Source organism: Podarcis erhardii (genome assembly GCF_964252035.2).
Source record: "Podarcis erhardii genome assembly, chromosome: 10".
NCBI classification, from domain to species: Eukaryota; Metazoa; Chordata; class Lepidosauria; order Squamata; family Lacertidae; genus Podarcis; species Podarcis erhardii.
The window spans coordinates 58709025-58726592 of record NC_138500.1 but is presented as its reverse complement, the minus strand read 5'-3'; the positions used below and the strand labels follow the sequence as shown (position 1 = coordinate 58726592).

General features: G+C 41.7%; 1 protein-coding gene across 2 annotated transcripts in view; it reads left to right on the top strand.

Annotated features, from left to right (window-relative positions):
• The first annotated feature begins 1588 nt into the window (after positions 1-1588).
• WASL (WASP like actin nucleation promoting factor) overlaps positions 1589-17568 on the top strand; it is a 34322-nt gene continuing 18342 nt past the window's right edge. For both annotated transcript variants that reach the window (XM_081878002.1, XM_081878001.1), the window contains exons 1-4: positions 1589-2056; positions 15706-15840; positions 16481-16567; positions 17038-17134. In XM_081878002.1, coding sequence (XP_081734128.1) covers positions 1940-2056; positions 15706-15840; positions 16481-16567; positions 17038-17134 — 436 coding nt within the window. In that variant the 5' untranslated portion in view covers positions 1589-1939. The remainder of the gene's footprint in view (positions 2057-15705; positions 15841-16480; positions 16568-17037; positions 17135-17568) is intronic.

Sequence of the window (17568 nt, the reverse complement as noted above, 5' to 3'; positions counted from 1 at the left end):
TGATTTATAATAAAACCATTTATTGGGCGGGTATAAGGCGGTATATAAATTCAATAAATGATTTGTTGGAAGCCGCCCAGAGTGGCTGGAGTTACCCAGTCAGATGGGTGGCATATCAATTAACTGTTATTATTATTAATTATTATGGGGTTTTTCGGTTTATCAATGCAATGAGATTTATACATTTATTTGTAAAATTGTTGCTGTTGTTGTTGTTGTTGTGAGATTTATTCATTTACTTACAATGCTGTTGTTGAGATTTATTCATTTATTTAGAATTCTATTGTGAAATTTATTCATTTAGATTGTTGTTGTGAGGTTTATTCATTTATTTACAATGTTGCTGTTGATGATACTCATTCATTTATTTAGAATATGGTTGTTGTGAGATTTGTTCATCTATTTACAATGTGGCTGTTGATGATATTCATTCATTTATTTAGAATATTGTTATTGTTGTGATATTTATTCATTTATTTACAATGCTGCTGTTGATGATATTCATTCATTTATTTAGAATATTGTTATTGTTGTTGTGAGATTTATTCATTTATTTACAATGTTGTTGATTATGAGATTTATTCATTTATTTAGAATATTGTTACTGTGAGGTTTATTCATTTATTTACAATGTTGGTGATGATGATATTTATTCATTTACTTAGAATGTTGTTGTTGTTGTGAGATTTATTCATTTATTTACAATGCTGCTGTTGAGGATATTCATTCATTTATTTAGAATATTGTTATTGTTGTTGTGAGACTTATTCATTTATTTACAATGTTGTTGATTATGAGATTTATTCATTTATTTAGAATATTGTTATTGTGAGGTTTATTCATTTATTTACAGTGTTGATGATGATGATATTTATTCATTTACTTAGAATGTTGTTGTTGTTGTTGTGAGATTTATTCATTTATTTACAATGCTGCTGTTGAGGATATTCATTCATTTATTTAGAATATTGTTATTGTTGTTGTGAGATTTATTCATTTATTTACAATGCTGCTGTTGAGGATATTCATTCATTTATTTAGAATATTGTTATTGTTGTTGTGAGATTTATTCATTTATTTACAATGTTGTTGATTATGAGATTTATTCATTTATTTACAATATTGTTATTGTGAGGTTTACTCATTTATTTACAGTGTTGATGATGATGATATTTATCCATTTACTTAGAATGTTGTTGTTGTTGTTGTGAGATTTATTCATTTATTTACAATGTTGCTGTTATCATTATCATCCACACTTTGCTCCCCATCCAGCAGAAGAACTTCCACCCATCCTCTTCCTCCCACCCCGGCCAACAACCCAGGAGCGGCGGCCTCGCCTCTCCATCTCCCGGCCGCCTCTTTCCCCACGACAGCCCCGGCGAGAGTCAGGCTCGACCAGCCCGGCCGGTATTTAAGCGGCGCAGGCCGCAGGCCGCGCCACTAACCGGGCCGCGCGGAAGAGCGGCGAGAAGCAGCCGAGCAGCCGCCGCGCCACTCAGTCCCCTCCTCCTCCTCCTTCTTCTCCTCAGGCCGGCGGGGAAGAAGGAACAGGAAAGGGAGGGCGAGGAGGAAGGACGGGCCTCTCTCCGCGGCCGAGTTCTTTCCCCTCACGCCGCCCGCTCTCTCGCCGCCTCGCCCCCAGGTTGGAGCGCTGGGCCCGAGCCGGGGCGAAGCGGGGCGTTTGAGGGGGGAAGGAGTGAAGCCCGAGGCCGAGGAGGAGGAGGAGGAGGAGGAAGGGCTCCGGCCTCGAGCTCGCCCAGCCCCCTCAGCGCCCTCTCCGGTCGCCGCCCCGATGCCGCCGCCGCCGCAGTAGCCAGCGGGGCGGAAGCGGCTGCCGCTGCTGGTCGAGAGCCGGGGGGACGCGGGCGCCGCCGCCACGAGAGCCCGGAGCCCCGAAGCAGAAGCGGCCGGCCGGCCGGCATCTCGGAGCGGCGCCATGAGCAACAACCAGCAGCAGCCTCCGCCGCCGCGGCGGATCACCAATGTGGGCTCCATGCTGCTCACCCCGCAGGAGAACGAGAGCCTCTTCGGCTTCCTGGGCAAGAAATGTGTGGTGAGTGAGGAGAGGGCCGGGCCGGGCCGGGCCTGGGGAAAAACAGCCCTTGTTTACCACCCCCGCCCCCCGGGCTGGGCGTGGGGGGATGTGTACAAGACGCGTGTGCGTGTGAACGCGGCTTCAGGGAGGGTAGGTGGCTTGGGGCTCCGGGACGCTGGGCCAGCAGAGCCCCATTGACCTCTGAGGGCCTTGCTGTGGGGGAAATATGCCTGCGACTTGGGGGGGGGGGGGCTGCTGCATTTGGGTGGCAGCAAAGGGTTTAGAATGGGGGGGGGGCCCATAGACCTAGCCAGGATTTATTTTACAGGGGGCAAGTAACCCGAATTTTACCTTGGGGGACGGATAGTCAGGTGTTGGGGGGCAGATACCAAGGGTTTATATTGGAACAAGTAGTCAGGATTTAGGGGGGGCAGGTAGCCAGGGCTTGTTGGGGGGGGGAGCAGGTAGCCAGGGTTTAAGAGGGGGCAGGTAGTCAAGATTTTGTTGGGATAAGTAGTCAGGATTGATGTTGGAACAAGTAGTCAGGATTGATGTTGGAACAAGTATTCGAGATTTATATTTGGGGGGGGGCAAGTAGCCAAGGTTTATGTTAGAGGGGGCTGGACACCCACCTGTCATCGTCCTCTGACTCTAGCAGATCCGGAATGAAATGTCTCAACGATTAAATTACATTCTATTGACCCCAAGTGCTCAGAAAATCTGTCCAAATCTTTCTACATTTTTTACTTTTAGCTAAGTCTTTCTGTTTGTTTACTTGATTCGGGGGGGGGGCAGCTGCTGCCCGGGACCCCCAGCTACTCCCATGGGGATGGCTGCCCCTTTCCTCTCTTGGTCAAGATCGGGGGGGGGGGCAGATGCCTTACTGGTCTTTCTGGGGTTGGGAGAACAGGAACGCTTCTTGCCAGGCCTTTTCCACATAACAGCTGCTTGCTTTCTTTTTTCTCAACCTGCCCGGCCGTTGGCTGTCGTATTGGGAAATAAGCAAGGTGTGTGGGGTGGAGGTGTGTTCCTTTCCTTCCATTCGGGGGAGGCGTTCAGCAGCATTTCCTCTTTTTGGTCCGGTGAGTGGGGGGAATGTGGGGCGCAGGTGAGTACAGCCGCAAGCAACACTGTGCCAGGAAAAATAGTCGGTGCTTTCACTGCCCCGCCTCTCTGTGTTCCAGGTGCCCCCTTAGTTGGGTTGCACTTTGGCACTGCTCTGTGCTTGCAGGAGGAAATAGATCTGGCAGGGGACTCTAGGGACACGTCTTTCACAGGTGTACAGTCACAGCACTTCGCTTGTTTTGCACAGGTGTGAGCTGCAATGATACTGCTCGGCTGCTGTTAGCTGGTTCCTACTGGTTACTTCCTCTCCCACTTCCTCTATGCTTCTCTCTTGACAGGTATATTTTGAAAAGGGCAGTCCCAGTAATGCTCTGCGGTAGGAGTGTGTCAGTCATAGAGCTGTTGCAACGCTCCGTGGAAAAGTTCAGCAGGTTAGAGCAGGCCTGAATCGGTCTGCCTGGATTGCACCTGTAGGATTTCGTGAACTTTCAGGAAACAAGGTGGTATGATCTGGGCCAGGCAAAACCAGAATGTACTCTGTTTTATTTCCCCGTAAACAATAGGCTGACATGGCAGGTGCACCCATGTAGATACACGTCACTGAGGGATCTTTTAAAAAGACTGAAAATCCTTGGTAGATTTTTTTCTTTTCTTTCTTTTTTTTTGTCCTAATTATTAGTATCCTGTAGGTATTTGAAAGCTTAAGAATTCTGCCATTTGCTTTTATTGTTATTGGGCACCCAACATTGTTACTAATACTGTTCAAAGGCTTGCACTGAAACTTTTTGCTCTTTTTCCAATTTCTTAAACAAAGTAAATCCCAAGAAATACAGTATCATCCTGTTTTTGGCTTGTATTTTATTCTGTGAACTGCCCTGAGATCTTACGATGAAGGGCAGTAATACATCACCATCACTATTATGTAATGTTTGGGCCCATGTCATTGTCTGAATTAATCTAGTCTTCTGGGCCATTGTTTTATTTTCTAAAACGTAAATATAAATAGTAAATCTTCTTGTGAGCGAGCTACTAAAGACTTGTTCTGATTTAATTGAGTTGTCATGTAAGCTTACCAGGAGAGAAACAGCACAGATAAAAAATTATAATAACTAGGTATATCACAGCAAGAAGTTAGGGCATTAGAACAGGGATTAACAACCCAGCACTGGATTGTAGAAAACCAACAAAAGTAAGACATGTTAGGGATAGATACAAGGTCCAGTAAAGATTGCAGTAATTTACTAGCATCTGTGGAAGGCTTGATTTATTTATTTTTTAGCTCTAGAATTACTTGGGTAGATGAGGCACACTACAGATCATTGCCTCCAGCTATGCCTCAGTGAAAACTGGCTTATATTATAGATCTATCTCAAATGTCAGTAGGAATCAGTGAATTCTGACCATAATCTTCCATTATTTCCCTTGCAGTAGAAAGTATTCAGAGTCTGAGGTTATTAGTTATTTCTTGAGACCATTAAGACTAATGGTAGTAAATGCTACTACAAGAGAGGGGGGGGACTACAGTTCCCATCATCTCCTCCTATTGGCCGTGCTTGGCTGGCGTTGATGGGAGCTGGAGTCTCAACATTACAGGTTCACCACAATGCCAGTAGTAAGTCACTTTAGGCACCCTTCTTCTGAACTACTGTAATTCTTCTTCCTCTTCCCCTGAGCCCTACCTAATTGTCCACTCCGCCATAGTGACTCTAATGACTTTTCCACACTGGTATTACATAAAGGGCCTCTGCACATAGGCAAAATACAATGCTAAAAGCAAAATGTAATGCCAAAAGAGTGTCAATACTGTCGAAAGGATACTGGCAATGGCATTATGCTATTCCCTGGGGATGCTGAGACTTGCCAGGGAGGGTGTAAATTCCTCTAGGGTACGTTGAAGTACTATTTACCTTAACTGGGCTGAGTGGCTTAATGCCAACTCCCTTGCCAGTTGGTGCAATGCAGGAGAGTGTGCCCCACCCTCAATGTTAATAGTGCCATTAGCAACCTCCCCCCCCCCTTTTTTTTTTTTGCACAGTCACTACATTAGGTTGAGGACTAGGCAGCTGAAACAATTGCTAAGATTGAGCAGGCATTTTTTTGACTTTCAAAGTTATAAAATTTGGAACTTTTGGTAAAAGCATGCAGTAATTGTTTCATTAGATTCTAGTGGTAAAAGGATACCTGCAAGGGCTGCAGTGTTTAGCAAACTTAAATCTTTATCTTGGAGTAAACTCCATTGAATCCAGTGGAGCTTACTTCTTAGTTAAGGATAGGGTTGTGCTTTTAATTGGCTAAAAACCATTGCACCGTCTTAAAAAAGTAGCCTGATTTAATCTGTCATATTTCTTAAAGTATCCATTTAATATATTTTTTTTAAATACAAGAAAATAGTGCAGGTGGTAGGCATATGTTAAAAGGGTCCGCTCCTTCTCCCTTGGGAAGAAGAGCACAAGCTTCGTGTGCCAAGGGTTTCACATTCATTCCTGGCATCTCCAGGTAGATCTGGGAAAGACTGTTTGAAATCCTGAAAATCACTGCCAGCCTTTCTAGACCGTAAAGGTAAAGGGACCCCTGACCGCTAAGTCCAGTTGCGGATGAGTTGGGTTGCGACGCTCATCTCGCTTTGCAGGCTGAGGGAACCGGCGTTTGTCTGCAGACAGCTTCCAGGTCATATGGCCAACATGACTTAAGCCGCTTCTGGCGAACCAGAGCAGCGCACAGAAACACCGTTTACCTTCCCGCCGGAGCAGTACCTATTTATCTACTTGCACTTTGACGTGCTAGCTTGGCAGGAGCTGGGACCGAACAACGAGAGCTCACCCCGTCACGGGGATTTGAACCGCCGACCTTCTGCTCAGCAAGCCCCAGGCTCTGTGGTTTAACCCATAGCACCACCCGCGTCCCAGTAGTACTAGACAGTGCTGAGCTAGATTAACTACTGAACTGAATTGTTTTAAGGCAGCTTCAATTGCACACAAAGAAGTGCCTCTCCTGAGAATGTGCATGAGTTATCAAAAAGCCCCAAAAGAAAATAAAAGCATGCTAAATAAAAAAACACCATGTTATTCATATAGTTTATAAACAATGGAAGTCTTAGTCAATTAGGTGTCAACACTGCAGGAAGCCTGAGTAAAATGTGTTGCTAACTGCAGCGAATAAATATTTAGGCTACCTGAAGACTCTCCACAAACATGTGAGCAATTTTAGAGCAAGTTAGCAGTTTGCTATGAAAATTAGGTGGTATACCCTTATAATATTACAGGAGGTTGAATATGTGTCACATTAGGAGAAAATAAAATACTAGGTGCCAGTTCTTTGGGGCTGAAAACATATTTCAAATTCTAGGCATCTGGGGGGCACGGTATTTGGGACATCCTATTGATGAGGTTGCTAAAATTCTCTTTGAAAGTGATTTATTTGCAGACTTCCCCAGAGTGGCTGGGGAAACCCAGCCAGATGGGCGGGGTATAAATAATAAAATTATTATAATAAATAAAATAATAATAATAATAATATTGTTTATATGTTGATGAGAATCTTACAATTCTGAAAAAGACAGAGTGAATTTTCTCTTCACCTTTCCAAGTGCAAACTGTTAGAACTGTAATTCATATGTAACACTAAGTGTATATGCTTGGTGTGCAGGGAAGTCCCAGGCTGGATCTCTGGTTAAAAGGATCAGGCAGAAGGAATGGAAAAGCCCTTTTTTGTGAATCCCTGGAGCTGCTGCTCTTCAGGGTAGGCAGTATTAGTCTAGATCAGGCAGTATTAGTCTAGTTTAGATCAGGTGTGGGGAACCTTTGGCCCTCCAGATGTTGAACAACTCCCATCAGCCCCAGCAAGCTAGGCCAATGGCCAGGGATGGGAGCTGTAATTTCAATGTGGAGGGCCAGAGACTGTCCACACCTGGTCTAGATGGACAAGTAGTCTGGCAGTATCCTATGTTCCAAATGAGGAATATTACACAGAAATTGCCACTCCATCTTCTGCTTATGTAAGAAATATATATGGAGAAAAAAGACATTAGCCTGTTACTGCAGAAAGGCAGATTGATTCTCAAGCTCAATACTGCAATCTCTGAACACCTTTCACCATCGGGTCCTGCACAAGCTTCAGTCAGATGTCACTATTCCAATTTTGGTTTCATTTTTGTTAACTTGGGGCTCCTCCCATGCTGGTGCTCACACGAAAGCATCCTGCAGATATATTTACAACTATGCAATCAATTGTATGATTGTCTTGGTTTTATGAAAGCAAAAGCTAGTATCCTAGGTGGCTCACATTCCATTCTTTTCTTTTTTAAAATTTCATTTATTGCTAGCCCAGTACATTGCTATAACCTATGTCATTTTTGTTTCGTAACGGAAACAGTTAAATGAGGCCCTGGTTCAGTATGTCCACTTAAGCAGTTGAAAGGCATCAGAAGGCTTTAGAAAAATATTGATTAGCTCACACTGCAGGTTGAGTGAAATACACGTCTGCAGAATATGCATGCAATATGCTAGTTTGTCTAAATGCTCTTCAAAGAAACAGTGTCATACTATATAATACCTTCATTTGTCTAATATTGACAGATCTATCTGTGGCCTCCCCTGAGTCACCTTAATGAACCTTAGTTTCCAGTGGTAGTCAGGATTCATGACTTGCAACATTGTTTTGTAAAATTTTTTGCATCTGTACTTGTTCCTTTTCCAGATGCTTAACTCTTCACACTTTCACTTTGTTCCTCGTCCTCCCCCTTACTTCTGGCATCCAGCTATGCTGCGGAAATACAATACAGTCAATGATATCAGGATTCTGCTGTTACTGTTCTGTTGACTGGATTGTACTATGGAAAGTTGGTGTTTAAGACACACTTTCAGATAATACAGAAGTAGTAGGCATTGTTCATTCTTAGACGAGGAGGCTGCAGTTAAATTTTTGCCATTCTTTCCCAGTTTGTATTGGACACTCATTGGGGAAGGAAAAAGTGGGATTTGCATTGTCTTCAGTTACGGAATTTTTTTAAACAGTAGCAGCACACAGAACTGAGCACCAGGAAAGGTAGTGTGAGTTCTTGCTAAATACCCATCTCAATTTTCTGCCTGCGATTTAGCAGTAGCAGCTGAGCTATACAAGTGCTTATGCGGAATCCCCATTTTCTGTGAGAGGAAGGTGCTTGAATCAGGGTTCATGTGGGATTCATGCATTTTATTAAGTGTGTGCGAAAGTAGCAGCAACTGTTCTGTTTCATCAGACTTTTGTAAGAGCAGCCTTGTGGAATTAAGGGCAGTACTTTCAGAAAACTGAGCACGAACATCATGTGGCCTTGGTGTTAAATAAGCCATTCCAGTAGGATTTTTAAAATACCTTTATGTTCTGGCTTTATGTATAAATTCGTGGTAGTTGTAGCTTAGCAAGGGGTGTCTATTATGTACTCCCTTTCAGTGTTCTCTAGCGTGTGGGTTTGCACTGCTTTCGGCAAGCTTGCCATTTGCCGCCTCCTTCCACTTCCATACTGTGAATAAAAGAGTGATGAGATGATTTTGTGCTGTTAAAAGATTGAACAGGTTGTCTCGTTTTTCGGAAGCCTAGAGCGAGGGCATGAAACTGCTTTTATTGTCGATCTTCATTTGTTAAAAAAAGAGTTATAATTTGAAACGTTTTTACCCTGCTCTTTAGCTGAAAAGGCCAGCTTACAGAGATCTTTGGTGAGACCGATATAATCGGTCCAAGGACTAAGATACCAGGAGGCCTGGAGAACTTTATTTTGCTGTGTATTGCTTTGGCCCATGATAGGATTGCATTTTGAAATTGTTTGCAATTGGTATTAGTCCTCTGCATATTTTGTATGAGGCTTCCTGACAAAGGGCCCTTGTGAACAACAAAGCTGGGGTATAGCTTCCCCTAGCACCCTGAAGGATTGGCCTGCAGGACAACATTGTCTTGAGTATGGACAGTACAGGATTGTATGCAAAGCAGCTTCAAAACTTCATTGGGTTAATAATGCAACAATTTTTTTTTAAAAAAAGAAAACAACAAAAAAGAAATACCCTTTTTAAAACATGATTTGTTTAGAAAAGAAGTAAAGGAAACTGTGCTAGTTTTGGAATACCTGTCTGTTGATCAGTTAAACAATTGTGTTTGTAACAACTTGAAGCCACAATCTATTTCTCTCCTCCCCGCCTTCCTCCCCCTGTCCCCAGCAGTTGCCTACAATCCTGCCAGTGTGGTTTTCTTCTCCCAAAGGTGAGAAAGTTAAAAGCTTTAAAGATGAATACTGGAAGTTGGGTGTAGGGTTCTGGAATAACTGCAAAGGGTCAAAGACTCCTCTGTCCTGTGTCTATGGTCCTGATTGTCTACCAGTTTGATCATGGCCTGGCAATTCTGTAAAGCTTTTATGCAAAGCCTTTATGTAAGTGGTAGCCCTGGTCTCTGTTTGACTTAAAAGCAAAGCTGGGAATAAGACTTGTAATAAACCAGACATAGAATGGACTTGTTGTTTATAGTACTGCTTGTTTTTACTTTTACAAAGTTTTGCTGCTACGTTTTTCTTCGAGTTCTTAAAATAATAAACTACTGTAGTCACTGTCTTGTGTATAGTTTGCTACATTGATTTGCCTAAAATTGCAAAGTTAAAAATAACTGATTACAGTTATTTAGAGTAACTTTATTGCATCACGATAAAGTGGATTTTTCTGTAAGCAAAGGTGATGCATCTCAAGGTCTATCCCACCTTTTCTTGTCTTGTTTTTTGGTTAAATCTATTGCCCTTTTGTGTGTTCTGCTATACTGTACAGCATTTGTAGCAGCCAGGTTCAGCTTGATGTAAATCATGAGCAATCTATGAGGAGGAGGGGATCTTGTAGATCTCCAGCAGTTCTAAATTCACTTACCAGCAGGGATCCACAAGTTTTGCGTATTCTTAATAGTGAAGACAAAAGTTTCTGGATTCCATGACCTTGCCCCCCTTCCTTTACTACAGACCTATTCATTTCTACTTGGAAGTGAATAACAATACGTAGTTGTGCTGTCCTTGTAGGGCCTCAGATATTCAGCAGAACCCTGCTTGTGCCCACCCTCTCTAGCTGGGGAAGGTAGCAAGGACTCTTTGGGGCAACATAGTGCTCTGAGTACCTTGACTGCCACAGCCTGGTTCCATCCATTCACTAGCTAGATAAAGATTAGGCATTTGGGGGCAGTGGACAGCAAACACATGCGTTGAAACACCTACTGTCACCCACTGCCCAGATAACCAGTTCCAGCAGAGATGGATGTGACTCTTCCCCCTAGTTGCATTGAGTTTTAGAACCATCCACAACTCAACACTGACTGTGGGGGTTGTGTTTGTCACTGCCCCTAGATGTAGCGACTAGAACCATACATTATTTTGAATATGGTGTGGCATGATTTGATTAAAGGAATTACAATACTGACAGCTCTATTTTCAATCCCTTTCCTACTAATCCTTGACGTGGCATTCACCGCTTTCCGCAGCCGCCACATATTAAGTCTGCACTTACATTGCATTATCTGCCACAACCCCAAGATCCTTTCTGTCAAGTCAGCCTGAGAGCCCATCAACGTATGTGTGTGTTAGAATTTATTTTTGCCTGAAAGGTTGCACCACTTAATGCATGCTTACATTGAACCACTTTTGACCATTTATCCATTTTGGAGAGATCCATTGGGAGCTTTTTGCTTTTACCAATCAATACAGTAGGCAGTCCTCCATGGGCTGAATGCCAGAGGTAGATGGCGACAGAGGTAAAAGTGTGTGGAACTATAGATGTGGCCCTTAAACTTGTACTGTAGACTGTGTCTCAGCTATGCAAAAGTAGTGGCCCTTCTCTCCCCACCCCCCAATATACTTAAACGCATCTCTCCATTCTCCTATCCAGGCAAGCAAGAAGCATGATCACAGTCCAGGAACCTCTTCCATTCATTTAAAAGCGCTTGAGGATAGATAATGTGGAGCAGGGCTGTTGAGAGGCATGACCTGAAAAGAGTCCCAAGGGGCAGATAGAGAGGCCTGATGAATGGGAAGAACCTCAGCTTGAGGTTGATGAACGGGAAGAACCTCAGTTTGAGGTTCTTCTATGTGCTGGGATATGATTGTGTTTCAGTATGTAAGGAATGGGGAGTACATTTTACATATTTCTGAATTGGAGCATAGCTCATGAAAAATATTAATTTGGGAGAGTCTCAAAATATTTTTAATCTAAGCTTTGGTCCACTCATTGATCCAAATCAATTTGAAATTGCTTGCTGATGTTTTCAAGGTCAGAAAGATGTATTACTGCAGAAACGGAGGATCTGCAATGCCTGTTCTGTGGTTAAAATTTCAAGGGCCAGAATCATCCTGTAGTATTGTGGCTTTGGATGAAATACCACAAATTAACTTCCTTTTTCTTTGCAGCTTGGCAATAGCCTATACTCATAGTGTGTGTGACTTTGCCACTTTGAGTGATTACTTCTGCTTTATCTACAAGGAACTTCCTTGGGCTTTAAGAGGAAGAAGGTTGTGGTCTGCAGGAATTGGGGTTTGCTGGTTTCTGTAACCTCAGCCACAACCTCTTCCTGAAGGGTGCGGGGAGGTGAAAAACTTATCAGAGTTGCCATTCCTTCCTCCCCACTTGGACTTCGCATCCAAGACCCAGCATGGAGGTAGCGGGAAATCTAGAGAAGAAGTTCTTCAAATAATGGTGTATTCTAGTTCACTTTAAAATTCAGTAGGATCACGTTTTTGTTTTGCACACAACGAGGTTTTATGACAAAAGTCTTCTCCAGCTGTGCTAGCTAAAGTCCTGTAACTGGAAATGTTGATGAGCTTGTATACATGTAGATAATGTGAAATGCCAGCTGTCCATATGATTTTGTATTTCTTTAACACCTATTCTGTTGAACAGGTCTCTCTAAGACCTAGATAAAACTGGTCAAATGATGACTAATATTTTTAATTGTTAGGAAATGTAAGATGCTATTTTTTAATTGCTAGGAAATGCCATACCCCAAAGCCCTGTCAAACTAGTGGTAGTTGCAACCCCAAGTGAAGATCAGTCACAAGACCATTCTCCCACTACAAAAAAATATGATAAATTTATTTTTGAATCACTATAAACTTCATAAACCACTTTGAAGAAAGTTGGGACTTTATATAAAATTAGCCATACTAAGACTTGTATATCTTCATAAAGGTGTTAATTTACTTAGTCTTTAATTCTTAAGGCTGAAAAGGCTTTTGATTGGGTAGAGAAATTATACTACACACATAAAAGACTTTCATTTATCAGTCACTGCTGAATATTTCCAGTCCGTGATCAAATATAATGTAATGATATGCAACATATACATATATACATATTAATTTTTTAAAGTACTAGAAACAAATGTCCTGAGTCACTACTTGTTTTTGCTGTCTTTATTGAATCGCTAGCTTTTTATTATACAACACCTAAATGATATAAAGAGCAGAATATTGATTATTTGATTCTATCAAATGCAGGGTAAGCTAAAATCAGAGGTAGCCAATGCCTCCAGATACTGGAACTGCAACTTCCATCAGCCCCATGCAGGTATGGGCGGGGGTGGTGGGGTTATAATCCAACAACATATGGAAGACACCATGTTGAGTACCTCTGGTTTAGGTGGTCCAAATTGGTAGACACTGTGGAGTTAATATATTTTCAGACTTGTGCCTTTCAAAGTCAGTTAGGTCTTTCTAATACAGTATAAATAGCATCGGGTAGTTTTTGTCAAAACGTTTGTCAAAATACATTATTTTATGGCTTGACTGCCTTTCTTTAAGATACTGAAATATTTCCAACACAACACAGCACCTCGCTGATGCAAAGGTAGGAGTGCCCCTGTTTCCTGCAGGGTTTCCTCTAGTTATAACCCCTAGCAACACAGCTTACACAATTCTGGCTTCCTGATCCACAGAGAGTGGCTTTTCATGAAGTGCTGCAGCAGCGAGGAGGAGACAGAATAACCCTGTTACATGAAGAGAGCTTTCGCTTGCACTTTTTAAGATTTAAATCAATACATCTTGCTAGTTTACCAGGTGGCAACTGCTTTTCTATTAAAACAATGGTCAAAAGGATTCAAGAACTATCTTCTTCAAGTTAACTAGGTTCTAACCCAAAGTACAAGAATGATGGGGAGGGGATTGGCAGATGGGCCACCTCTACATCCTTATGTTTGGGGTCATTTCTTCTGCGGCCACAGGTGGGGTGTGCATTGCTCCCCTGGCAGTCGTCCACTTCATCCACTGCCCCACAGATGCTCGCCCCATCCCAGAGGCTCACCTGTGGGCAAGTCCACCCCACTGTGACATGGGCCTGAGCAGGGTGAGCTCTACCTGTCTCTGCCTAGAGCCCTGTCTAAAGGCATCTCGGGGGCATTCCTCTATGAAACAACTCCCAGGAATGCTTGTGGATGGAATTGCAAGTATTGTTCCACTGCTTATGTAAGGAATTGGCCTCGCAGCAGTAGCAGCCTTGCGTGGGAGGAAAGGGGTCCTCAAGTGATGTGTGGCTACCCTCCAATGAATATAAGATAGTTAATGTGAGCTTCTGAAGAATGTCTTTTTAGAATGGTAATCCTCTCACCCCCAATTTTATCTCTGTACTAGACATTATTTTTTTCTGTTTAATTTTAAGCTGTTAGGTTAGTGTATCTGTATTGTTTTATACAACATTTTGTGGCTAGGTGGGCTTTTTGGTATTAATAGCATTGCAATTATTTCTTGTTGTCTCTCTATATTTTTTTAACTGTTACACTTGTTCATTTGATGCGCTTTGGACTGCTTCAGCCACAATTTTCAGAAAAGCAACGTACAAATTATGCCAGTTGCTTTGAAGTGCTGCATTAGAATCCATCTCTTAGAGTAGATCATTCAAAGGACCATGAATCTTTCAATATTAGGAAAGGATTGTCATTTAAGCAATGTTAGCAATAACCAACTTTGTATTAGGTAGTCGGAATTTGCAAGATACCTGTTCTTAAAGGCTGCCTTGGATTCATGTTGGCTGCTCCAGCCCTTGAGAGGGAAAGCCTGTTCTGAATAAATCTCAAATTCTGCCAGTCGTGTCTAGACTTCAATGAACCTTGAAAGGAGAGAGTGCAAATAGCATATGCTATCCAGTCTTGCAGAACCAGAGTTGCAATGAAGTCTGTAAACTGCAGTGTAGGTAAATGTTTGATATTTGCAGAAGGGTTATAAAAGTCCAGTTATCTGATCATCCCCGGCACCTGAGAAATTAGTCCCTGGTGCTGGGAGCAGGTTTTTTTCCACCCTAAAACACTACTGTTTGTGGGACCGGCTGCCACCATCCACTTCCACAGCTTCGTTTCCTTAGTTACTAATCGTAACTAAGCAACCACTTGGTGGTGGAAGGGCTCTCAAGTCCAAGGTTATAATCTCCAGGTAGGGTGGAGCCCTGACTTTAAGCCAGAACTTTCAAAACTTTTTATGTTGGTGACACACTTTTTAGGCATGCATCAATTCATGACACAGTAATTCAGTTTTACTAGCAAACCAGAGGTCAAACTAACCCCTCTCCAGCCCCAGGAGGCGCGCGGGGACCATTTGTGTGACACACCTACACACTGCAGCCGACACACTCACCTGTCGCAACACAGTTTGGAAAGCTCTGCTCTGTGGGGAGAGAGAAGGAAGAAAGAAAAGAACAATTAGGATGCTAGCAAAGCATTTCCCCTTACTGTTGCTCTCAGATGTGTCCTTTTGTTCTTCGTTGGCTTCCAAATATTGAATATATTTTTGTGCCCCTGATAATGAATATATATTTTTAAAAACCCCACAAAGATATATTTATTGACTTAAGGGCTTGTAGCTCTTTGTCATGGTGTATTCCGATATTAATTTTTATTGCTGTTATGTTGTTCCGTACAGAACTTTGTAAAATTTTATTTTCAGTAGTTTCCTGTTACCTTGCACGGTGTACAGATAAAAGTAGTTCAACATGCAACTGGTCAATATGAGAAAGAGTTAAGGGGAAACGGGTTCCAGAAGCTCATAAGAAAAGTCACTTCTGTACTGTATTATCTAACTTAACTTACATCCCTATATCCAGCAAATGAGAAGCTAGATATTGCATTGCTGAATAACAGAGTCTGAGCCATTGTTCCCAAGTTCTTTTTTAGTCTTCCACAAACTGCTTGGTTCCCCGTCCTAAGGACTATGGAGGAACTTGATAACTTGCTGTCTAAACAAGAATTTCTTTTGTTGAATATTCTTGTTCAGTGTTGGACTATTCATCGTTGAATGAATTAAATCCTGTGTGTGCTAAGGTTCTGTGAAACCTTGCTACCCAGTAGTAGCAATCCAAGTGGGATTTTATAGTGCCTTTGAACAAAGGTTGGCGCTCTACTATTGACAGGACTGTATCTGTTTAAAATATTTCTCAGGCAAAAGCAGCATCCTTACTGTATTTTTTATAGGTGATATTTGGTTAGATTTCCAGCAGTGCTAACCAGAACAAGCACTATTTTTTATGAAGCTCTACACAGCTTCATAAACAATTACATTTTTGTACATATGAAGGTCGCATGATGATGATGATGAGCTCTCAAGTCTTAACAAAAGTTTTCTTCTTTTTTAGACAATGTCTTCAGCAATTGTTCAGATTTATGCAGCAGATCGCAATGCTATGTGGTCGAAGAAGTGCTGCGGCGTAGCTTGCCTTGTAAAAGACAATCCACAAAGGTCTTATTTTATCAGAATATATGATATTAAGGTGAGATTCTCCTCCTTTTGCCATCTCTAAGATATGCTTGTACTTGTCTTAATTTGTCCAAATGTGTTGAATAGCATGCCTCTGATTTATGTATTAACGAATGGTTAAACTGTAGAAACAGAAATGAATGTGTGATATGTTTCAGCTTTGTGGCGCATGCTGGTCACACTAAAAAAGTAGGAACACATGGGTCTAAAGAAATAAATGTACTTGGGAGGAGAACCATGTGGAAAGCCAGAGCTTTGCTTCCTGATCTTGCTGCAGAAGCTCTCGTAGCTCAATTAGCAAGCTGTCGAACTGTAGCCTGACAGTTTGGCAACAAGAACTGCAGAATAAAAGGTCAATCTGAAAATTAATATTTTAATGTATAGAACAACTTAAGCATATATCTAAATCCATGATATATAAATGATGGGAAAGTGCAGGTAGCCAAGAAGCAATGCAACTTGATGGCTTTGTCCTCAGCATAGTGTTGGCTCTTTGCTTTTCAAGAAGATGGCATGGAGTCCTCTCCTAAGAATATCTTGGATGTAGTCAACTGATAGGAAGCAGAAAGTTTGCCAGCATGCAGAAGTCATATAAGTACGTGTCTGCAGTCACTTTTCTCAGTGTCTTTTCCCCCCCTTCCATTTTTCTTTAGGATGGAAAACAATTGTGGGAACAAGAATTGTATAATAATTTTGTATATAATAGTCCTAGACCATATTTTCATACCTTTGCTGGAGACGTAAGTATTTTGCTGTATTTTGCATAGTTATCTCTATAACATTAAAAGGAATTTGTGCTGCCAGTTACATTTACACCTGCACAGTCTCTCTTTTATTCTATAAATCAAGTAATATAAAGAACTGTGCAGCTTTCCTGATAATTTGTATTAAGAAGTTAATGTCAAAAGAATTCATTATTTTTTACAGATTTGTTTTCCTTCATCTTATAACCATATGAGTAAAATTCAGGGGAACAGATAGGCACACCTTATACATATTGAAGTCAGTAGCAGTTGTCAGCGACAAACTGAAATCCCCTTGGTACATCTAGTGTTTATTATTATTTATTACATTTGTTAGTTGTTCAGTACCTAATTTATCAAAGCAATCTAAGATTTAAAAGACACTAATTTAAGATTGCAAAGAACCTGCATGTCTTAATATAGTTTCTTAGAAAAGTTAATTTCATAAGAAAATATTTGTTTTTCAGGCATGTCAGGTGGGTCTTAATTTTGCTAATGAAGAAGAAGCTAAAAAATTCCAGAAGACAGTGACGGACTTAATTGGACGACGGCAACGAAAATCTGGTAGATACATAGTTTTTCAACACATTTTTGCTTTGTATAGAACTTAGAAGAAAACATTCTTAAGGCAGAAACTGACCTCCTTAGTGTCTAGCTTCTCTAGATTCAAGGAATAGGTTAGAGATTGAAGGGGGGCCACACACACATAGTCGTTACCAATAAATGTGTACAAACTGGACCTTTGTACAGTCTACAGCTAGACTGCTAGCAGGACTTCATAAAATAGAATTTGGGACCCTGTGGTTGTTGGTTTCCAGCTGCCATGAGTCCCACCCAACGTAGTCAGTGGTCAGAGTTGTAGACCATTAACTGGCGGATCACAGGTTCCTGTTACACAATAAGATTCAGCAGTGCCTAGTCTTTTACAATACAGCAGTGCTTCTCAAATTTGGTTCCCTAGCTGTTGTTGGACTTCAACTCCCATCATCCTTGGCCGC